The following is a 17,419-nucleotide window of genomic DNA, read 5'->3' as shown; positions in this document are numbered from 1 at the left end:
AACTTACCTTTTATCACATATTCTGGGTTCTTTTGCAACCCCCTCGTCCCATTCAATGTTGCTTGGGGGAAATGAAGTGAAAATAGTGTGCAGCGCTGAAAGATTGATTAGGGGGGGGGGGGGGGGAGGGGGAGGCATCTGAAGTCCGAAGAATGTGCACTGGACTTAAATAAACGCAAGTGTCCCAAAGAAATTTGTCCATGATTGTAGGCAGTTACCGGTACTAGCTTCAAAATAATTGGTTCCTGCAGCTGGTTAACCTAATGATTACTAAGACTCACTAGTGCGAAGATTGTTTACATTACTCATTAACACGGAGAGCGATAGCTTTGGATTTTTCAACGATATATCGCTTTAATCTAACCCAAAATCATTCAGACAGTCAAAACATCAAATTTATGACCCATTTCCTTTGCTTTTTGTTTGTCAGCATTATGATTTGCGATACTTCACGTTCACATGTTCATAAGTTTGTTTTTACATCTCATAGATGTTTAGATTTTCAATTTCAAACTCTGTTTTGATTGGCCACTCTACCTAACTGTGTAAATAGTTCATCCCGAAGTCAAAATAGATACGCACCAGAAAACCTTCTGTAGCTTTTCAAACTTTTCCTTAATCGTGAATTAGTACTTTCTTCCACCGACAAAAATTGCCCCGTCACAACCTAGTTCCCAGGTCTTTTTGGTTGCACCAGTCATCATAATCTACATTTTCCCTTAAGAATTCATTTTCATTGCTTGAGTTTAAGAATTTGATTATTGAACTTAAAGCAAAGCAAGGCAACTTTGATTGTGATGCTTTCATTTCATGCCCTTTCTGTAACAGTTGTTTCAATAACGAAATTTCACATAATCATGATATATTCCGAAGATCACTTCATTTGCCTATCAGTTTTGGAAATAACGTGAATTCTTATCTGGTCAACTTCCAATATGCCATTTTCAGCTTGATAGTGAGGCAGAGAGGACAAAAACAAAAGAAACAAGTTGCAATAAATGTGAATTCGAAAGATATTCACATCATCTACTTTCCTTTGTCTTTGTCCTCTAAACCTCTCTTTTAAGCTGAATTTTAATATATCAAAGGTGGCCTATTGGCTTCACAACTCAATTTGTGGAACCCCATTCAGACTATGGTTTTTCAGCCTCGCTTGAAAATGCTCGAGTTGCTTAATTAATATCTAGCTCCAATCTTACTTTCATTTCATGTACAAATGTATTAAACTTCATTTCTAAATTCACGGAAACTACTGAGTTACCTTAAAGTCACACCACCCAAGGTTGTTAAATAAAAAAAAGTAACATGAAGTGGAGCTCCAAAGAACTGACCAAAGAAAATGTTTAATAAGCATTTTATTACATCGTGGAAGAAGCAGAAAGTGTGATTACATTATGTTAAAAAATATAAAATTATCATTCATTGCAAACATTAAAAAGTACTGAACACACTTGAATTTACTTTTCTTGACCCCTAAAATTCTACAATTATTTTTGTTTAACGGTAATTCTGGTTTAATACCCTTTACAATGTTGAAGAATAAAATAACTATGCTTTAAACTTTTAATTTATTTTAATATAATCTATTTTTTATAGTTTACCTTAACAGCAGTGGTCCAAGTTGTGTAACTTGATTACATAAGCACATGACCAGAAAAAATACCAAAACACTCATTGCAATACTTCATTTACTGTGTTGAACATGCATTACACAAATAATTGCATGATTATATCCTCATTGCCGGCCATGTGGCTTGTTGAAGTCCAAATCTGGCCCAATGGCCACAATGCCGTTTGGATTAATCTTCAAGTGACTTTGCTGAAACAAAACGATTAAATCAGATGTTAATGCTTTCTTCCCAAAATCTGCCTGCCCCAGAAGTAAAAAAAGACAGACAACAAGTATTAAGATCTTCATACATGCACTTAAGCCTTAGACATAAGCTATGCTACATTTAAAAGTTGTGAAACTCGTAACTGGTAAATAATTATTTTCATCGTCTCCCTCTCCAAATTTCTCTTGTGCCATCATTCATTCTTCATCCACAAGCACATAACTTTGTCAGAATTTCTACAGTGAAGGCCACCACCATTACCATGTTCAGTTCCTATGATCTTAAAATGCAAGAGACAATATTGCAGGTGCTTTGTCCTAGCTGAAATACTCAAGATCTCTCCCATAACAAAAGTGATTGGTTTTTATTGCCCCCACAGGGGAAGGCATCACTGTAGCTTACGCGTATATAGATTTTTAGTGATTGCCCCTGGAGGAATTTCACCCTGAGGGCGAAATCCCAAGGAGGCACTTTAGCAGCTTGCGCTTTAATTGGTACTTACAGCTGTAATATACAGTCAGTAGGGCAGAACAAATCTCGATTTGCTTGATCAGGGGCCACATGGAATCGATGGGTAATGATGACGTTTTCCAAAAAGACTGAACTTTTCATCGTGTTGTTTAGGTATACTTTTTTGAGAAAGCACTACTTTTTGACCACGAAGCACAAGGTTCGTGTTTTTATTTTATAGGTACTGAGATTTATCCACGAAAATCATAGTGAATAAAATTCGTACTGATTCTAAATGGAGCCATCCAATCAGCAACGCGAACGACGAAATTTCACAAGTGATGAATGAACGTATCGAATGGAACGTCATCCGACAGCCGTTGCACAGAAACCGTGCGCTTTGAAAAATGGCCGAGGAAGGTTTGCTTCAGTTTTCTCAGTTGAGGAATTTATTTTAAAACAAGAAAACAGAAATGCAGCTCAAAAAACAATAAAAAAAAACCAAAAAACCCCTAGGTAGGGCTTCAAACAAAACCCCCCAAAAAAACTGGACCAAAATTTAACCCCCCCCAACATCCCATTCCAGGATACGCAGAAACTATCACGAATCTCCAGAGTGTTTTGAATATTAAAAAAAGTCCCTACTTAAATCAAGCTACCCAAAAAATACTTGCTAAAATTTTCCTCTCAAAATTTCAAACCCAAACCTCAGGGCCGCTACGTACATCATTATCAGGTATCAAGTTGTTTATTTCCCTACAATCTTCGAACGCGCATTAACTTTGCCCAAAATTTTCGGAATCTTTGCATAGACGCAAGCTTTTACGAAAAACGTCCCCTAAAAATTTCTGACGACAGCAACGCTAGCACGAGTCCTTGTAAACGGCCACTCCAGCAACCTCTACCTGGGCCCTGGACACGTTTAATTCTGTGTACAACAACACTTAACAGCGGGAGCAGCTCTAGGGTTAACTATTACAAGTTATGGATGAAATCTGCACACTTACCTGATAATGTTTTTGAATATGTTCAGCATCCACAGTTTCTCCAATGCCACTGGTTTGATAAAGGTCTCTTAGATAGCCCCAAATGTTGGGATAGTCCACGATACGCTTCTTGTTGCACTGTAAGGTGAATCAGAGGAAGACATATTTCAAATCAAGATGACTTGTAATTATGGCTTAATGCCACTAAAAATATGTCAATTTTATTACAGGGAGCTTTTATGATGTGAAGCTAGAGCAAGGATTTTTCTGAGGGCTGGACAGAAGAGCTTAATTAGACTGTAACTAAGGACACTTGCCACATTTGAAGCTAAAATCCATGCTATGTTTTACTAAAAGCAACATTGCTTGGAAGAAAAATGTTGATTTAAGTTCCAAATAACAAATTAAAACAACTATCTCTGGGATTGGTATGGGGGGTTGGGGAGGTAATAGGCACCCCAGAACCCACCCTGTTTCTTTTGCCATACAACATAACTTAAGCTATCTACAGCATCTTTTCAGGTATAAACTCATGGACAATGTAACGTCTATGACTAACCTTTTAAGAACCCCTATCTTTTTAAGAGCTACAACTGTAGCATGCACATTAGATTAACAACCGAATGGCAAAAAATGAGTAATTAGTTTGCCGCTTTTATATGAATGACTCACATTTTACAGTTTACCTTAAAATGTCCAACATAAACCATATCGAACCTAACAAGTGTGGTGAACAGACGAACATCTGCTTCTGTGATAGTATCACCAGTTAGGTAACGTGATTTGCCGAGGAGTCCCTCCACCTGTGCAAAATGGAAAGCAAGATAAATTAGCAGAAGTACAAAAAATCACAGTTTATCATTAAAAGGTATCAATACCGGTAATTGATGAAATCTTAGTAGGAATGGAAAATTGACATGGTTAATTAAAATAAACAGCATATTCAGTTAGTCTTACATGGATGCTCAGCCTGCAAAAAAGACAGCCAAATGTGAGTCTGTGTTTGTAGTGGCTGGAATACTCTTTTGGATTCCACACAAAAGAAGAAGAAAAGCATATGTGAAAAAAGGCAAAGCTAGGTGAAATCGAGACTGTGCTTCTGGCCTAGTAAATAATAATATTAATTAATGCAAAAATGGTCATATCAAAAGTTAAGCTGTTTGAATTTATTTAGTTAAAATGATACCATTTGGTAGAATTTAAAAATCAACCAAACACTGAAATATTTTGTATGGATTCTTGATGCCAGTCTGGAATTTAGGATATTTTGCATGAAATCTTGGTGACCATTTATACTTGTCTGGTGAAAGTCTGGTTTATCAACCCAAACTCAATGACCATTTCAGATGGGATAAACAGTTCAATTGCAACAAAGTTTCAACAATCAATTGGAGGAAATTTATCCCTTCTTTGGGCAAAAATAATATCTAATGGCTAGGACAATAATAATTCCAGCTTGCAATGTGAGCTGGACGAAAGGCTTGTGTTGTTGTGATCCTTTTTTACCGTACCCAATTAATAAATTATATACAGACTCAGAAGTTAAAATTTCAACCAATGGTTCTCTTTTTTAATGCCATCAATCATGTACCAGTGTGCATGCACAACTCTTGGGCTGTCAAAAACAGAACCCGACAAAGTAGATTAAAGTTAAGTCAATCAAAATCATTATACTGGATCACGTGACTCATTAAGGTGATCCCTTAGAAAAAAGTTGTGGAACTTTCCCTGAATGTTCCTTACTAATCCCTGCTTTGAGAGCTACAATAAAGATGATAAGTCACTGTACTTGGTTAAAGGGACACTGTCATGAATTGCGCATGCGCTACAACAAGTTGCAAAATTTTTGAGACACTTTCATTAAAAAACACCTTTTCTAACTTCCAATACTCGGCGTATCTAGAATTGAAACCTTTCCCACTTCCTCTCCCCTCTCCCCCTTTCAATGTTGACTGCTTAAGTTCCCAACATTTTTTTGTCTTGCTAGCAACACTGATAAGGGGGGGGGGGGGGGAGGGGGGCTGCAGTGTGAGAGATAATAGGGAAATTAATAACGCCCCAAGAAGGTGAAGTGTCTCCACTATTTTTGCAACTTGTTGTAGCATCTTGCGAAAACTTGAAAAGTGTTAGGTTAACTTTTTCAAGTTGAATCGACAAATTCAAAATGGCGTCCACTGGGGAGGGCCATGGTGGACTAAGCAGAAACTCCGGGAGAACAAGGAAGGCTTTAACGGATCGCAAAGAATACCTGAAGGAGTGAAATAACACGCACAAGCATCTTTATCTGAAGCAAAGAATTTTTCACGCCTCGCTGCATGCTAAATTCGATGCTGGCTACGAAGCGTGCAGCGACAGTAATTTCGCTTTGTACTGCAAGCACTTTTGCATTTATTTTCTTTTATTGATCTGGAAAGTTCTTCCTGGTCAACGGGTAAATATTAAATTCTGAGCGCTATGTTTGACATAGAATTCATTAACTGCAAATATACGTGACTAAGGCGTGAATCCATAATGGCGCTAGAATTTTCCGTGAGCGCTCGAGCATGCGCAGCTCATGACAGTGCCCCTTTAAGAGATATAATTGGCCAATTTTACCCCTTAAAACGATGTCGAATCAAAACATGTCTCAAGTCCTTGCTTTTAAGATCATAATTTACATCCCTGGGTAAAAGGGCTTTGTATATTATGTTTTTAGCTATATCTTTTGTCCTTCCAATAAATTTTTAAACATTGGTTGGAATTTGAAATTTAGGGTCAGCCACCTAATAAAGGCTCAACAATGTTCAAAGTTTTACCTTATCAAGAGCGTTAAAGACATCTCTAACTGCAACATCATAAGCCTCCTGCGATGTTGCAAATCCAGCACGATAAACACCATTGTTGATGTTCCTATAGATTCAAGATTTTACCATAAAATTAACAATAAAAATTATTTGCATGATGTAAGATCCCAATAGAGTTTCCAACAAATTCATTTGAGATATTTTTTTAACTTGACTTGTTTGTACACAGTCCACTCCCCGGGGGGAGTGGGGGGTACTCTCTTACAAGGGCTTAATGGGGACGTGCGGCCAGCCAGGGTATGTATTTTGGGATTTTTGTCTTGAACAGGGTATCGAATTTATCATTTTTTGTCTTAATCAGGGTATCGATTTATCAAATTTTGTCTTAAACAGGGTTAAATGTCTTAAACAGAGTATCAAAAATCGGAATTCTGTCTTAAACAGAGTAGGAAAATCAGCGATATTTGTCTTTAACAGGGTCAGGGTATATCGAGCCCCCCCGGGGGTGAGAACTTAGAATTAAGGGTCAGCTACAGAAATCTGGGCTACCACATGCAAATTAGTTCTGTAGCTAGATTATTAGCACTTATGGAAGTACTAGTAAGCTTATATGAACTCAAATACGAGGTTCGATGGAGCGTCCCTAAAATTGACAACTGTTTTCGCTAGCAGTCATTTGTAGTAAAGTTATAAGCTATAGTTTACAAACAACTTACGGGTAAATCCAACCATTTAGCTCCTCGATTTTCTCCTGCAGCCTCGCTGGATACAGATCAAGTGTTTTCTGCTCTTCGGTCGCACAAAACGCGTTGAATTCTTTATTAAACATCCGAATAATCTCACTGGATTCGTTGTTTACGATAGTTTTCGTCTTCTTATCCCAAAGAACTGGCACCGTGACCTTCCCTGAGTATCCCGGACTGGCGATCCGATAGACTTCTCTCAGCGTTTGGCAACCATTTAGTGTGTCCAGGGAACACTTCGGTTTGCTGTCCGTGAATGTCCAGCCTTCAGAGCCCAAGAACCAATCCACAACGGTGTAAGTGATCGCATTTTCAAGGCCTTTCAGTTTGCGTGTTATCAGTGTTCGATGTGCCCAAGGACAGGCCAAAGACACATACAGGTGATAACGATCATCCTCTGCAGCAAATTCGCTTGAGCCATCAGCTGTCACCCAGTTACGAAAAACGGACGCTGTGCGAACAAATTCCCCCTTCTTGGAGATATCATTTGACCAATCGGGCAATTTGTCAGTCATGATTTCAACTTTCTTTGCAATCGCTTGGATAAGTGGGTTGCATATTCTTTTGGCGTGACCTCCCACCGCGAGCTCTTGGGAGCCAGTCACCTTTCCAACAGCCCCCCCTCCCCCCAGCACCCAACCTAATGATCAATTTTTAATTATTTTGCTGATCGATGGCGCCTGGTTTGTTAGCTCTATTGGTCAAAAAAAAAGAGGGAAAAAAACAGTGCAACTTGTCTAATTCAACCTTGTTCACAGGGGACACGGTAGAACACGAAAAAAAATAATGTCCCGCGGGAGAGACCCCGGGGAACGATGCTGGAGGCCTCTCGCCCCAGTTACCGCGCATCCATAATCGGAGGGCGCGCGATGGCAAGCCTTACGATTATGCTTTACATACTGGAAGGATGGCAACGGCAATTGCAAATGGACAAATGAAACGACAAAGCAGGAAATCGAACCTACGACGTTTGTAAGAACTACCGGACGCTCTGCTTATCGAGCTAACAAACTGCTTTGTTTACAAGGTGTTGTGCGCAGTTCTTAAGGGCCCACTGACGTATTTTTTGTGGTGCGTTGCTAAGGATGTAATAGTTAAGTAATTTGAGAGAATTTGGCATTATTTTGGTCAGTTTCCAACTTTTGTAAGCCAATGACCCTACATATGACGTCATCATACCGCGCTCATGGTCACGTGACCAATGAAAGAAAACTCTAAATTTGTCTCCGTGCTACGCAGTTTGGGTATTTAATCGATGGTTTGATAATTTGTATTCGTTTTTGCATCCAACCAAGCATGGTTTTCTTTTTATTTTGAAAAATGTTCTTTTTAAAGACATAAACGATGCTGAAATACCCATAACTTTTTCAAAAAAGATGATTTTAAAAAATCAATGCTTAGCTATATTCTGTATTTGGGGGTGAAACGTGCCATGTAAAAAAAAAAAAAATTCAATATAAAACCGCCGGAAATTCAGCTTTTTTCTCAAACCGGAAGTCCGTTTCTTTACGCATGCGCAGTTGATCTGAGAACGAGCACGAGGAAGGGCGAGCAAAGACCTTCGACGGAAAGAACAGTTTGTGCGGTGACTTTTGCTTGTGGGTGGGTTTTCTTGTCAACTCATAATATGATGACGTCAGTTGCCGGAAGTAACATTTCACTTCCTTAGCAACGCGCGAAAAATCCGTCTGTGGGCCCTTAAACTCATTAATAATTCATACTTTCTTTTGCAAATGGCCCATTCCCGAGTTGCTGTTTGTCTCGGTTTCGAAGTGAGTCTTGGTGCTCAACTATTGTAAGCGAAATTAGTTTGCGATTTGCATAAGAATACGCAGTTCATTTCCATTTGAATGGTTGTGCATCAGGACTCGCTCTGAAACCGAGGTATGCAGCAACTCGGAAATGGGCTATTCGCTACGAGCATGAATTGATACCCAATGAAAACCCAGATAATAATCACGCGTGATTTGGATCACATATCCAAACCACGTGCGGTTTCATCTGTTTTCTCATTGGACATCAAAAATCATGCATAAAAACAAAACAAATCGAACGCGCGAACAATAGTTCTGTTTAATTTTCTTCGTCGAAAATAGCATCTTACATTGAACGTGATAAATACTGTCTCCTGTCTCCTCCCTTACCTTTTATCCGAAGCATCCACAGTTTCCTCTAAATACCTTCGAATGCCACAGATAATTAATTCCATAAATGGTGCTTGCTTGATACATTCGCAACTACCTGAACAAATTTACTCAGCTTGCAGTTTTTAACACAATAATTAAAACGTGTTGGCGTCCATATTTGCCAAATCTGTACTCAACGGCTAAACTTTGTGCAATTCTGCATAATCTTTAAAAGCGCCACCCGGATCAATGACAAGAACTTATCTGCCATTCGCGACGAAGTTTAATTTTCGCCCATTTGGTCATAGTTAGTACTAACTATGATTTGGTTTTGTAAGCTGTTGACTCGGGAACACTCTTTTCTGATAACTTTGATTCTTCGTCCCCTGAGTTTGGAAGACTCTGCCATCCTCACTACCGCATGACTTACAACAAACAACAACGAATTTCGCACATTTTAATTTATATTATTCACATAATTTCATGGGAAATTAGGGCCTCGAAACAATACCCCTTAATCACAAAAGCAGCGCGAACAATTTCAGAAATAGTGACCTTAAGATTCTACATCGGCGACGTCAACGAGAACCCCACTAAACAATAGCATTTAATGAGTAAAATCATTATCGCTCTGCACGTGCGGTATGTGAACTGAATTTGTTAGATTTCTTTTCAGTTCACTACGAATCTACAACGTGATATGACCAAATGTCAGGGGCACCCAACGACTCTGTTCCTCACATTACCTGTTCCCCAGAGGAATCTTGCTGGCTTTCAAAAATACAGGTGTTTCGATGAGCTGGCTGGGAAATCTTGTTATTGATAGAGGTTTTTCTTGGGAATTACTGACTTTTTCTAGCATTTCAACCCGAGCTGGCTGTAGAAACTCTGAAGACTGAGGACGACTAAAAAAAAAAAAAAAAAAAAAACCCTTCCTTCTCCCAGAGAATAGTCACAGACATACGACGGCTGGTCAGAGTGATTGCGCTTGCGGAAAAAACCTGTTTTGTCCCGGTTTCGTCGCTTTTGTTCGGTCGTTTTGGATCGAGGGATTTGAAAGCTCGCGGATTTCCTGGATGGGAAATAAATTTGATCAGCTGGCTGGGAAACCAACCAATGGTATCGAGCTGGCTGGGAAATTTCTTGTGTGTCCTTCTGGGAAAAAGGAACAGATAATGTTTTCCCAGCAACAGCGAAAAACACTGAAAATGCCTTAATAAACATTTATTTTCATTAGAGCGGTTTTCAATTGAGTGTCGAAAGTAATTAGTGAATTGCTTTGGTTTATAATTACTTCGCTCAGTGATTGGTTCAAAGTTCTCGCGTCACTTTTTCAACCAATCAGAAGTGAAACCAAAACCAATTGTGGCTCGCGCGTGCACATTTTCCCGCGCTTTGTGTCGGCTTCGTGTAATTACTTCGAGTTTTGATTGGTTTACTGGATTGTCTCCCGTCCTTTTTGATTGGCCAAAGTAATTACTTTGGTTTTGGTTTTACGACACTCATTTGAAAACCACTCTAACTGGGGTATAATAATACACTTTACAACAAATTGGTCGTTGGGTGCCCCTGAAATGTCAAGCGTGAGCACATAGCGACGAATTTAATTTTTTTAGCCTTGTTTCAACACTGTTCCTCGCACTTCAGTTCCTGAATAGAAGTTCGAAGAACTAGACTAATGACGAAAAAGTTTGGAAAATATAAACTTGAAATTTTGAACGACGTTTTTGTTGACGTCGCTGTTGTATGTAGATCTTAAGGTCCCTAGTTAGTGTTACATCAAGTCGTTTACCTGGGCATTTGACTATTTCTGTGTACGGGCAGTGAGGAATTTTATGCTAAGGCCTTCCTGGGGGTGGGGGAGGGGATTTGATATTTGGCGGGGTGTGGTGGGGAAAATTGAACCGGAAGTGTCAGGTTTCATTTATCTCTGTCAGAAAAAGCGCGTGTTTAGGCGCGATGGAATAGCTGTAGCATTTGTGAGTTACTGGCTTACGAAAAAATGTCTTCATAAGTCATGTAGTATTTTTGAAGGCATGTATTAAAGTAGAGATTGTTAAATATTGACGATTTTAGATGTAGATTTTTGAGTCAGGTAGGCTGACTTTGCTTGGCGTTGGTGTCTGCAAGTCATTTTTAGTAGTTTCAAATTAAAAAAAAAGTTGTGTTTTTGTAGTAACTCAAGTACGGCGAAAACGGCATCATCATATAGAGTCACTCCATGATTGTACAAGCTTTCTTAAAGACGACAGGAGCTGGAGACTATTTTACTTTTAGAGAGGGGCATTTGACAGACAGATCCGGCACAAGGAAAGGGGATCGGTCCGTACGTTTGGCCCGGGATGCGGCAATTTGAACGATGCATTCTTCAAAAATTTAAATACTCGGGGGATGTTGAAGTCTCCACTTGATCAGCGCATTAGCAATGTACTTTGTTTTTAGTGAGCTCAATGAGCTATTGAGCAAGTTTACCGGCACTGATCTGAAAGCAGTATTTAACCAAGAGTAAGAATCTGGTATCAGGTTTGTCCCCATCAGCGTCAGAAAAGTGTCTATTTTTAAACCATATTTTGCGGGAAAATAAACGATAGACGCTATGTACATCCTTCATATTCGTATGTTATTTGCACTATAATGTCGAGTTTCAATAGCCAAATGGACCAATTGAAGTCTGCCTCAATACTTTACTGACCTTTTGTGAGGAGATTCAATGGCCACGTTGGAAATTCGAAAAAAACACGATGAAGACGTTTTCTTCAGTTTTTGCCTTTACTGCAATTAAGTAGAAGGCCGCGTTCAAAGATTCGTTTTAAGAAGACAACAGCAGACTTGTCATCTAAGCGTCTTCCATTGTAGTGTACTGAGTATTTTTTAAAAAGATCGATTACGTTGTGCGAATTCCGTAAGTGTAATTATTTGAGCAAGAGTCTTTCGTGGAGCAAATCGTGTTTATGACTTCGGTTATAAAAGTGGGGTGTCGTTTTCTATCATTAGCGAGTTTACGCAACAGGACGGCTGGAAGACTCAGAACGGCAGAATGGCGAAAAAATGTCGCGCGAGACTGTGCGATTCCCGATCTTACGCGACATATTTTCGTCATTCTGCCGTCCTGAGTCTTCCAGCCGTCCTGTTGCGTAAGCTCGCTAATAGTGTTGCGATTCTTCATCCATCAAGTTGATATCTTTCAAGGAAATTGAAGCGTTTTTGTTTAGGCTGTAAAGCTATTTCAAACACTAAATTCGTTTGAAATTATTTCGACTCACGATTAATTGTTCGAAAACTGAAGGCATGAGGAATGGTTCATTGAGAAATCATAAAGCAAAACCCTTTGGTATTAAATGGCCTGATGAGCCAATAAAAGCTTTAGGAGGAAAGCTTTTCTTGTGGAATTGCAGAAATAATCAAATTCCTCCCAACATTCATGGATTTCGAGGAAAAATTGTTGCAAAATATGAAACTGAAACAATAATCAGTAGGAAACTGCTTCTTTAGAAAAAATGGATACTGTCTCCTTATCTTTCTTAACTCCCTGTTCCTGCCATTACGCCACTTTTCTTTATTGTATCTATACTGTATACTGTTATTATTTCTTTTTCGTTCATCAGTTGCTGTTGTTTGTCCGTAGCCAGTATAAGTAGCGGTCTACCGCAGTACCGTAAGTTGAAAGTAGTTTGTAAGTAGCCCGAGTTTCTTATTGCCATTAATGTAAGTAAAGTCATGTAAATCATGTAAGTAATTTGTGACTGTAAGTAATTTGTGTAAGTAGTGCTCAAATAAATATATTTGTCGCAAAAAAAACAACAAAGAAAAAGACAATCATTGCGGAGCCTGCTAGCAGGAAGGTTGTAAAGACCTCGCCGGCACGTACCGACATTACCGATCGGCTCGTCTTCTTTGTCATCTATGTGAACGGTCTTTTTACGGACCGACCTGTCTCGAGGCTCACAAGACCAAGATCTACACTGGCCAACCCATTGCTCCTAGCCGCCCTTCAGTCTGTGCCAAATGACGCAAATGCAAGGAATGCCGTCATCTCTTGCGGGGTACCAAGAAGATCCAGACCCATCGTTGCGGGTTCCAGCCTTGTCCATGCTGTCGTCAAGTCATGAACATTCACGAACTTCGGTGTTTCCTACAAGTGGAACAGACACGACAAGAACGTAAGCAGAAGCGACGGCAACAACAACGAGTACATCGAGGTGCCGCAGCAGGGTTACGCACGCTGCTGGCCAACGACACAGCCGGGTTACACGCCCTGTTGGCAGGTCACGACTCGGACAACGCCGGGGACAACGACGTGGAGATGCCTCCCTGCATGTCTTTTTTGACATCGAAAACATGCAGGTGGACGAACGCCACGTGTCCAATTTGGTGGTGGGTGAAATGGCCGAGGACGATCGTCCGGTACGGTTGCAAGGAGACGGATGCCTCCGTGAGTTCTTTGCATGGTTGGAGACGCTGACGGAGAACGGGACCCGCCCTTTGACGGTATTGGCTCACAATTTCCAGGGTTACGACAGCTACCCGGTCATCGAGGAGTTGCACCGACAAAAACGGCAACTTGAACAAGTGTGGAACGGAGGCAAGGTCTTGCAGAACACCATCATGCGGTTCATCGATTCCTTGTCCTACTTCCGAATGCCCCTGTGTGCGTTTCCCAAAACCTTCGGACTCACGGAACTTAAAAAGGAGTACTTTCCCCATTTGTTCAATACATCGGATCACCAGGCGTAAGGGGGACATCTCCCCGACAAACACTTTTACATGCCGGAGGGTATGTCAGTCAAGGGACACCAAGACTTTGACATGTGGTACGACGATCAAGTGGCCCGAGGGGTGACCTTCGACTTCCGAGAGGAACTGGTTACCTATCCGATGTTTAACTCCTCAAAAAAGGTTGTCTCATGTTCAAGCGTGACTTTGAATCGCACGCGGGTTTTGATCCCTTCGACCAGATGACCATGGCTGTAATCCTTACTTGCGTATGTACTGTCTGGAAGAAAAAAACATCGCTTCTGAACCCTTCATGGGGTGGCGGGGCCGCGTGAATCATTCCCAGGCTTCCATGGAACGGTTGACCTGGTGCGAACATCGTCTGCGTCGCGAAACCTGGTTGGCTCTGTCCAAGGACGAAACTGAACAACACGAGGCCATGGCCCCATCTTACTGAAACACTGTCGCCGATCCAGCACGCTCGGAACGACGGCGAACATCGGAGGCTGAGGCCGGGGACCCGCCACATCGTCGACGGGTACAATGCCGATACCCAGCCCATCTACGAATTTCACGAGTGTTTCTGGCACCGTTGCCGGACCTGCCAGCCCCAACGCACCGATCCGCACCCGAAACTGCTGGACCGGACCATGGAAGACATGCGGGCTCTCGTTGATCAAAAACCAACGTTACTCCAGAGTTGAGGGTATCGTGTCGTCGGGATGTGAGAATGCGAGAAGGAGGCTCTTAAGACCTTGGACCAGGACGTGGCCGACTTTGTGGCTGGCCTCCGAATCCAAGACCCCTTGGATCCTCGAGTTGCGTTCTACGGTGGTCGGACCAATGCCGTTTGGCTCTATTGTCAAGCCGACTTGGATACCGGGGAAGAGATTCGGTACGACGATATTTACACCAGTCTCTATCCCTGGGTAAAACATTACGGCGAGTACCTTATCAGACATCCCACCATCGTCTACGAATCGGACACCACAGACTTCTCGTCGTGCTTTGGTTTAGCCAAGTGCAGCGTGCTCCCGCCTCCAAATCTCTACCATCCTGTCCTGCCTTATCGCAGTCACGACGAGTTGACCTTCCCTCTATTCCGCGCCTGCGTAGAGGAGAACATCGACCACCCCTTGCTGGACAAGATGTCGGCCTGTGATCACACGGACGCCCAACGCGCTTTGGTGGGTCCTGGTGCACCCTGGAGTTATAGGGGGCCGTACGGAAAATGTTACATGATCCTACAAGTACACGAACACGTACGTGGATACCTGGCTCCAACTCAAGGAAGAGGCAAGCGGGTGGAGCGAAGGCTGCGACACCCAAGTACAACGACAAGCCCACGTCAACGCATACCGTGATCGGGAAGGCATCCAACTCGACGCCTCCAAGATGGCCAAGAATCCCGGACAACGCTTCCTGGCCAAAATGATGCTCAACTCCATTTGGTCAGCCGCACAAGTCCGGGATTCACCGAACCTCAATCGTTCATGACGTTCTTAGACAGCGATTAACACCAGGTGCGTTACGTCAGCGCCTTGAAGGCGGAACGCGTTAAAGTCCACTACAAACTACAGACCGATGACGTCTTTTCCTCGGCCAACCTCAACATTTTCGTCGCGGTTTTCACGACCTGTCACGCTCAGCTCCGACTCTATCAGGCCCTGGACCATCTCGCGTGCTCTACTTCGACACGGACTCGGTCGTCTACCTCCATCGACCTAACGATCCACCCTTGGATCCCCCGCGAGGTGCCTATCTTGGTGACTTCAAAGACAAACTCGATGCAGGGGATTAAATCGTCGAATTCTTTTAGCGGAACCTAAGAATTATGGGTACAAGACGCACCGAGGTAAAGACACGTGCAAAGCCCGAGGGTTTCTCGCTCAATTGAATTATGACATATTACGTCAAAACACCTTCGACGAATTCCATCGTCCTTTGGATCGACCCCGTCACACACACATCACTCATACCATCCATAGGGACCCCAAAGCCTACGCTCTGGAAACACGACCGGCCCACAAGGAGTATGGCTTGCTCTATTCCAAGAGGGTCTTGGATCCGATCACTGGCCCCTCACACGTTCCCGTTAGTAAATGTAGGTGTGGTGGGGTGGCGGGTTCTGGATCCCGTCACTGACCTTTTTTTTGTTGGATTAAAATCGTTTTGATTCGTGTCTTGTGTCCACCATCTTGAATTCGATGACGTCATCCCACGTTTGAACTTTGACCTTCGCCGGTTTTACTGGCACGTGCACACTTCTCTTTCCACCATTCAGAAGCCGATGCATGCCATTAACTTTTTGAATCCACCAATCACAGAGCTCGCTCGGAATGGGGGGGGGGGGGGGGGTTTAAACCGAGTCATATGGGCTGAGATTACTAGTAATGTGTATTCATATTCATGAGTCTTGAAGTTCGTAAAGCACAATCGCTAATCAAATATTATATGACCACGGCTCTGGGGAATTAAACGTGGTGCGTTATGAGAAAACACCATACCCAATTTAAAATCAGGGCCCTACTAACAATTACATAATCAACAACAAAATCAGTAACGATATTTATTTCATCTGATATTGACAGTATTCTTGTTTGTTCTCATGAAACAAACGAAGGCATAATTAAATGGCCCAGGTCCGTTAACGGCCAGGCGTGGATCGGGGATCAGATTTAGAGCGCCATCCCTGTTTGTGATACGTGTACTTCCAGGTTTATGAGACCAGAGTCCATTGCTGTCCAGGCGATACCAGTGGTAATCATTACCTACGAAAACAACAAACCATTGCCAAGAGTGAAGAAGAATGCCGGAAAAGACTAGCGTAAGGGGCATGTTTCTTTGACTGGGGCTGTTGCATCGCAGTGTGGAACAATTACCGTGAAAACAGCTAAGTTCCAAAAAGATAAAGGCTCAAGATCAGATTAAAATTTCAAGTGTGATTTTTTGCGGAGTTCAGAAAACTAGCGAAATCCAAAGAAAAACCCCTGAAGATCAAGAATCAACCAACCAAAACCAATGCCGGGAATCAACCGTCGAAGACAGGGATGAGAGGTGAGCCCTATATAACTATTGCGCCATCTGGGCTTCTCAGTCTTGAACCACGTGGCATTCTTTCGGAAATACATTTGATAGGTTTGAGATAAATCCACTTTAAGGAACAAAAAGAAAAAATGTCAATGTTGCTCTAATTGTAAGGACTTTGCAAGCGATATACGCGCAGTCGTCCTTTAATTTACGAGCGCGAGCACGAGTACTGTTATCTAAAAGGGATTACAAGAAAATCATGAATTATAACTGAATGAATAGTGTAGAAAAAGAATGCATAGTTTAAGACCTACATTTCAACTCTGGGAATGAAACAAGTTAGCCTGACGCCGGTTTTGAGATCATTGCAGTAATGAACGTTTCGGGCTTTCCTTCGTTAATGCCCAAGTAACGTTCATTAATGCGATGATCTCCAAACCTGACTTCAATGAATAGTGTTGAAAACTACATAACATAATTGACAATGAAATAAAACGAAGCAAATACCTAAGTGACATTGAGCGAATCTAATATAAGTCCCAGCAACAAATTACATACCAACAACAGGAACACAGAATAGGAAAAACGATGAGAGAGAAATGGTAAGCACAAGCGCTGACTGAGGGGAACTTATCAGTGCAAATGTTTACAAAAAATTACTTAAGAGTAATGGCACGAAGATTGCATAGGAACAAAAAAGAATTTACGAACTGGAATGCACGATGAGAAAACACGGGGAAATACTAGGTTAAC

General features: G+C 41.7%; 2 protein-coding genes across 2 annotated transcripts in view; both read right to left on the bottom strand.

Moving 5' to 3' along the window:
- Positions 1–1,325: 1,325 nt before the first annotated feature.
- Positions 1,326–7,392, bottom strand: LOC137969703 (glutathionyl-hydroquinone reductase YqjG-like). Its single transcript, XM_068816041.1, has 5 exons — positions 6,771–7,392; positions 6,067–6,160; positions 3,958–4,074; positions 3,293–3,409; positions 1,326–1,819 (listed from the first exon to the last, which is right to left on the bottom strand). Exons 1-5 carry the CDS (start codon positions 7,310–7,312, stop codon positions 1,736–1,738), a joined length of 954 nt encoding a protein of 317 aa, XP_068672142.1. The 5' UTR covers positions 7,313–7,392; the 3' UTR covers positions 1,326–1,735.
- An 8,800-nt stretch (positions 7,393–16,192) lies between these two features.
- LOC137970269 (uncharacterized) overlaps positions 16,193–17,419 on the bottom strand; it is an 8,847-nt gene continuing 7,620 nt past the window's right edge. Inside the window, exon 4 of the mRNA XM_068816787.1 lies at positions 16,193–16,407. Coding sequence (XP_068672888.1) covers positions 16,211–16,407 — 197 coding nt within the window. The 3' untranslated portion in view covers positions 16,193–16,210. The remainder of the gene's footprint in view (positions 16,408–17,419) is intronic.

Source organism: Montipora foliosa, chromosome 9 (assembly GCF_036669935.1).
Source record: "Montipora foliosa isolate CH-2021 chromosome 9, ASM3666993v2, whole genome shotgun sequence".
In the NCBI taxonomy this organism is placed as follows: Eukaryota; Metazoa; Cnidaria; class Anthozoa; order Scleractinia; family Acroporidae; genus Montipora; species Montipora foliosa.
The sequence above is the reverse complement of the archived record's forward strand: the minus strand, read 5'-3'. Positions and strand labels throughout refer to the sequence as shown.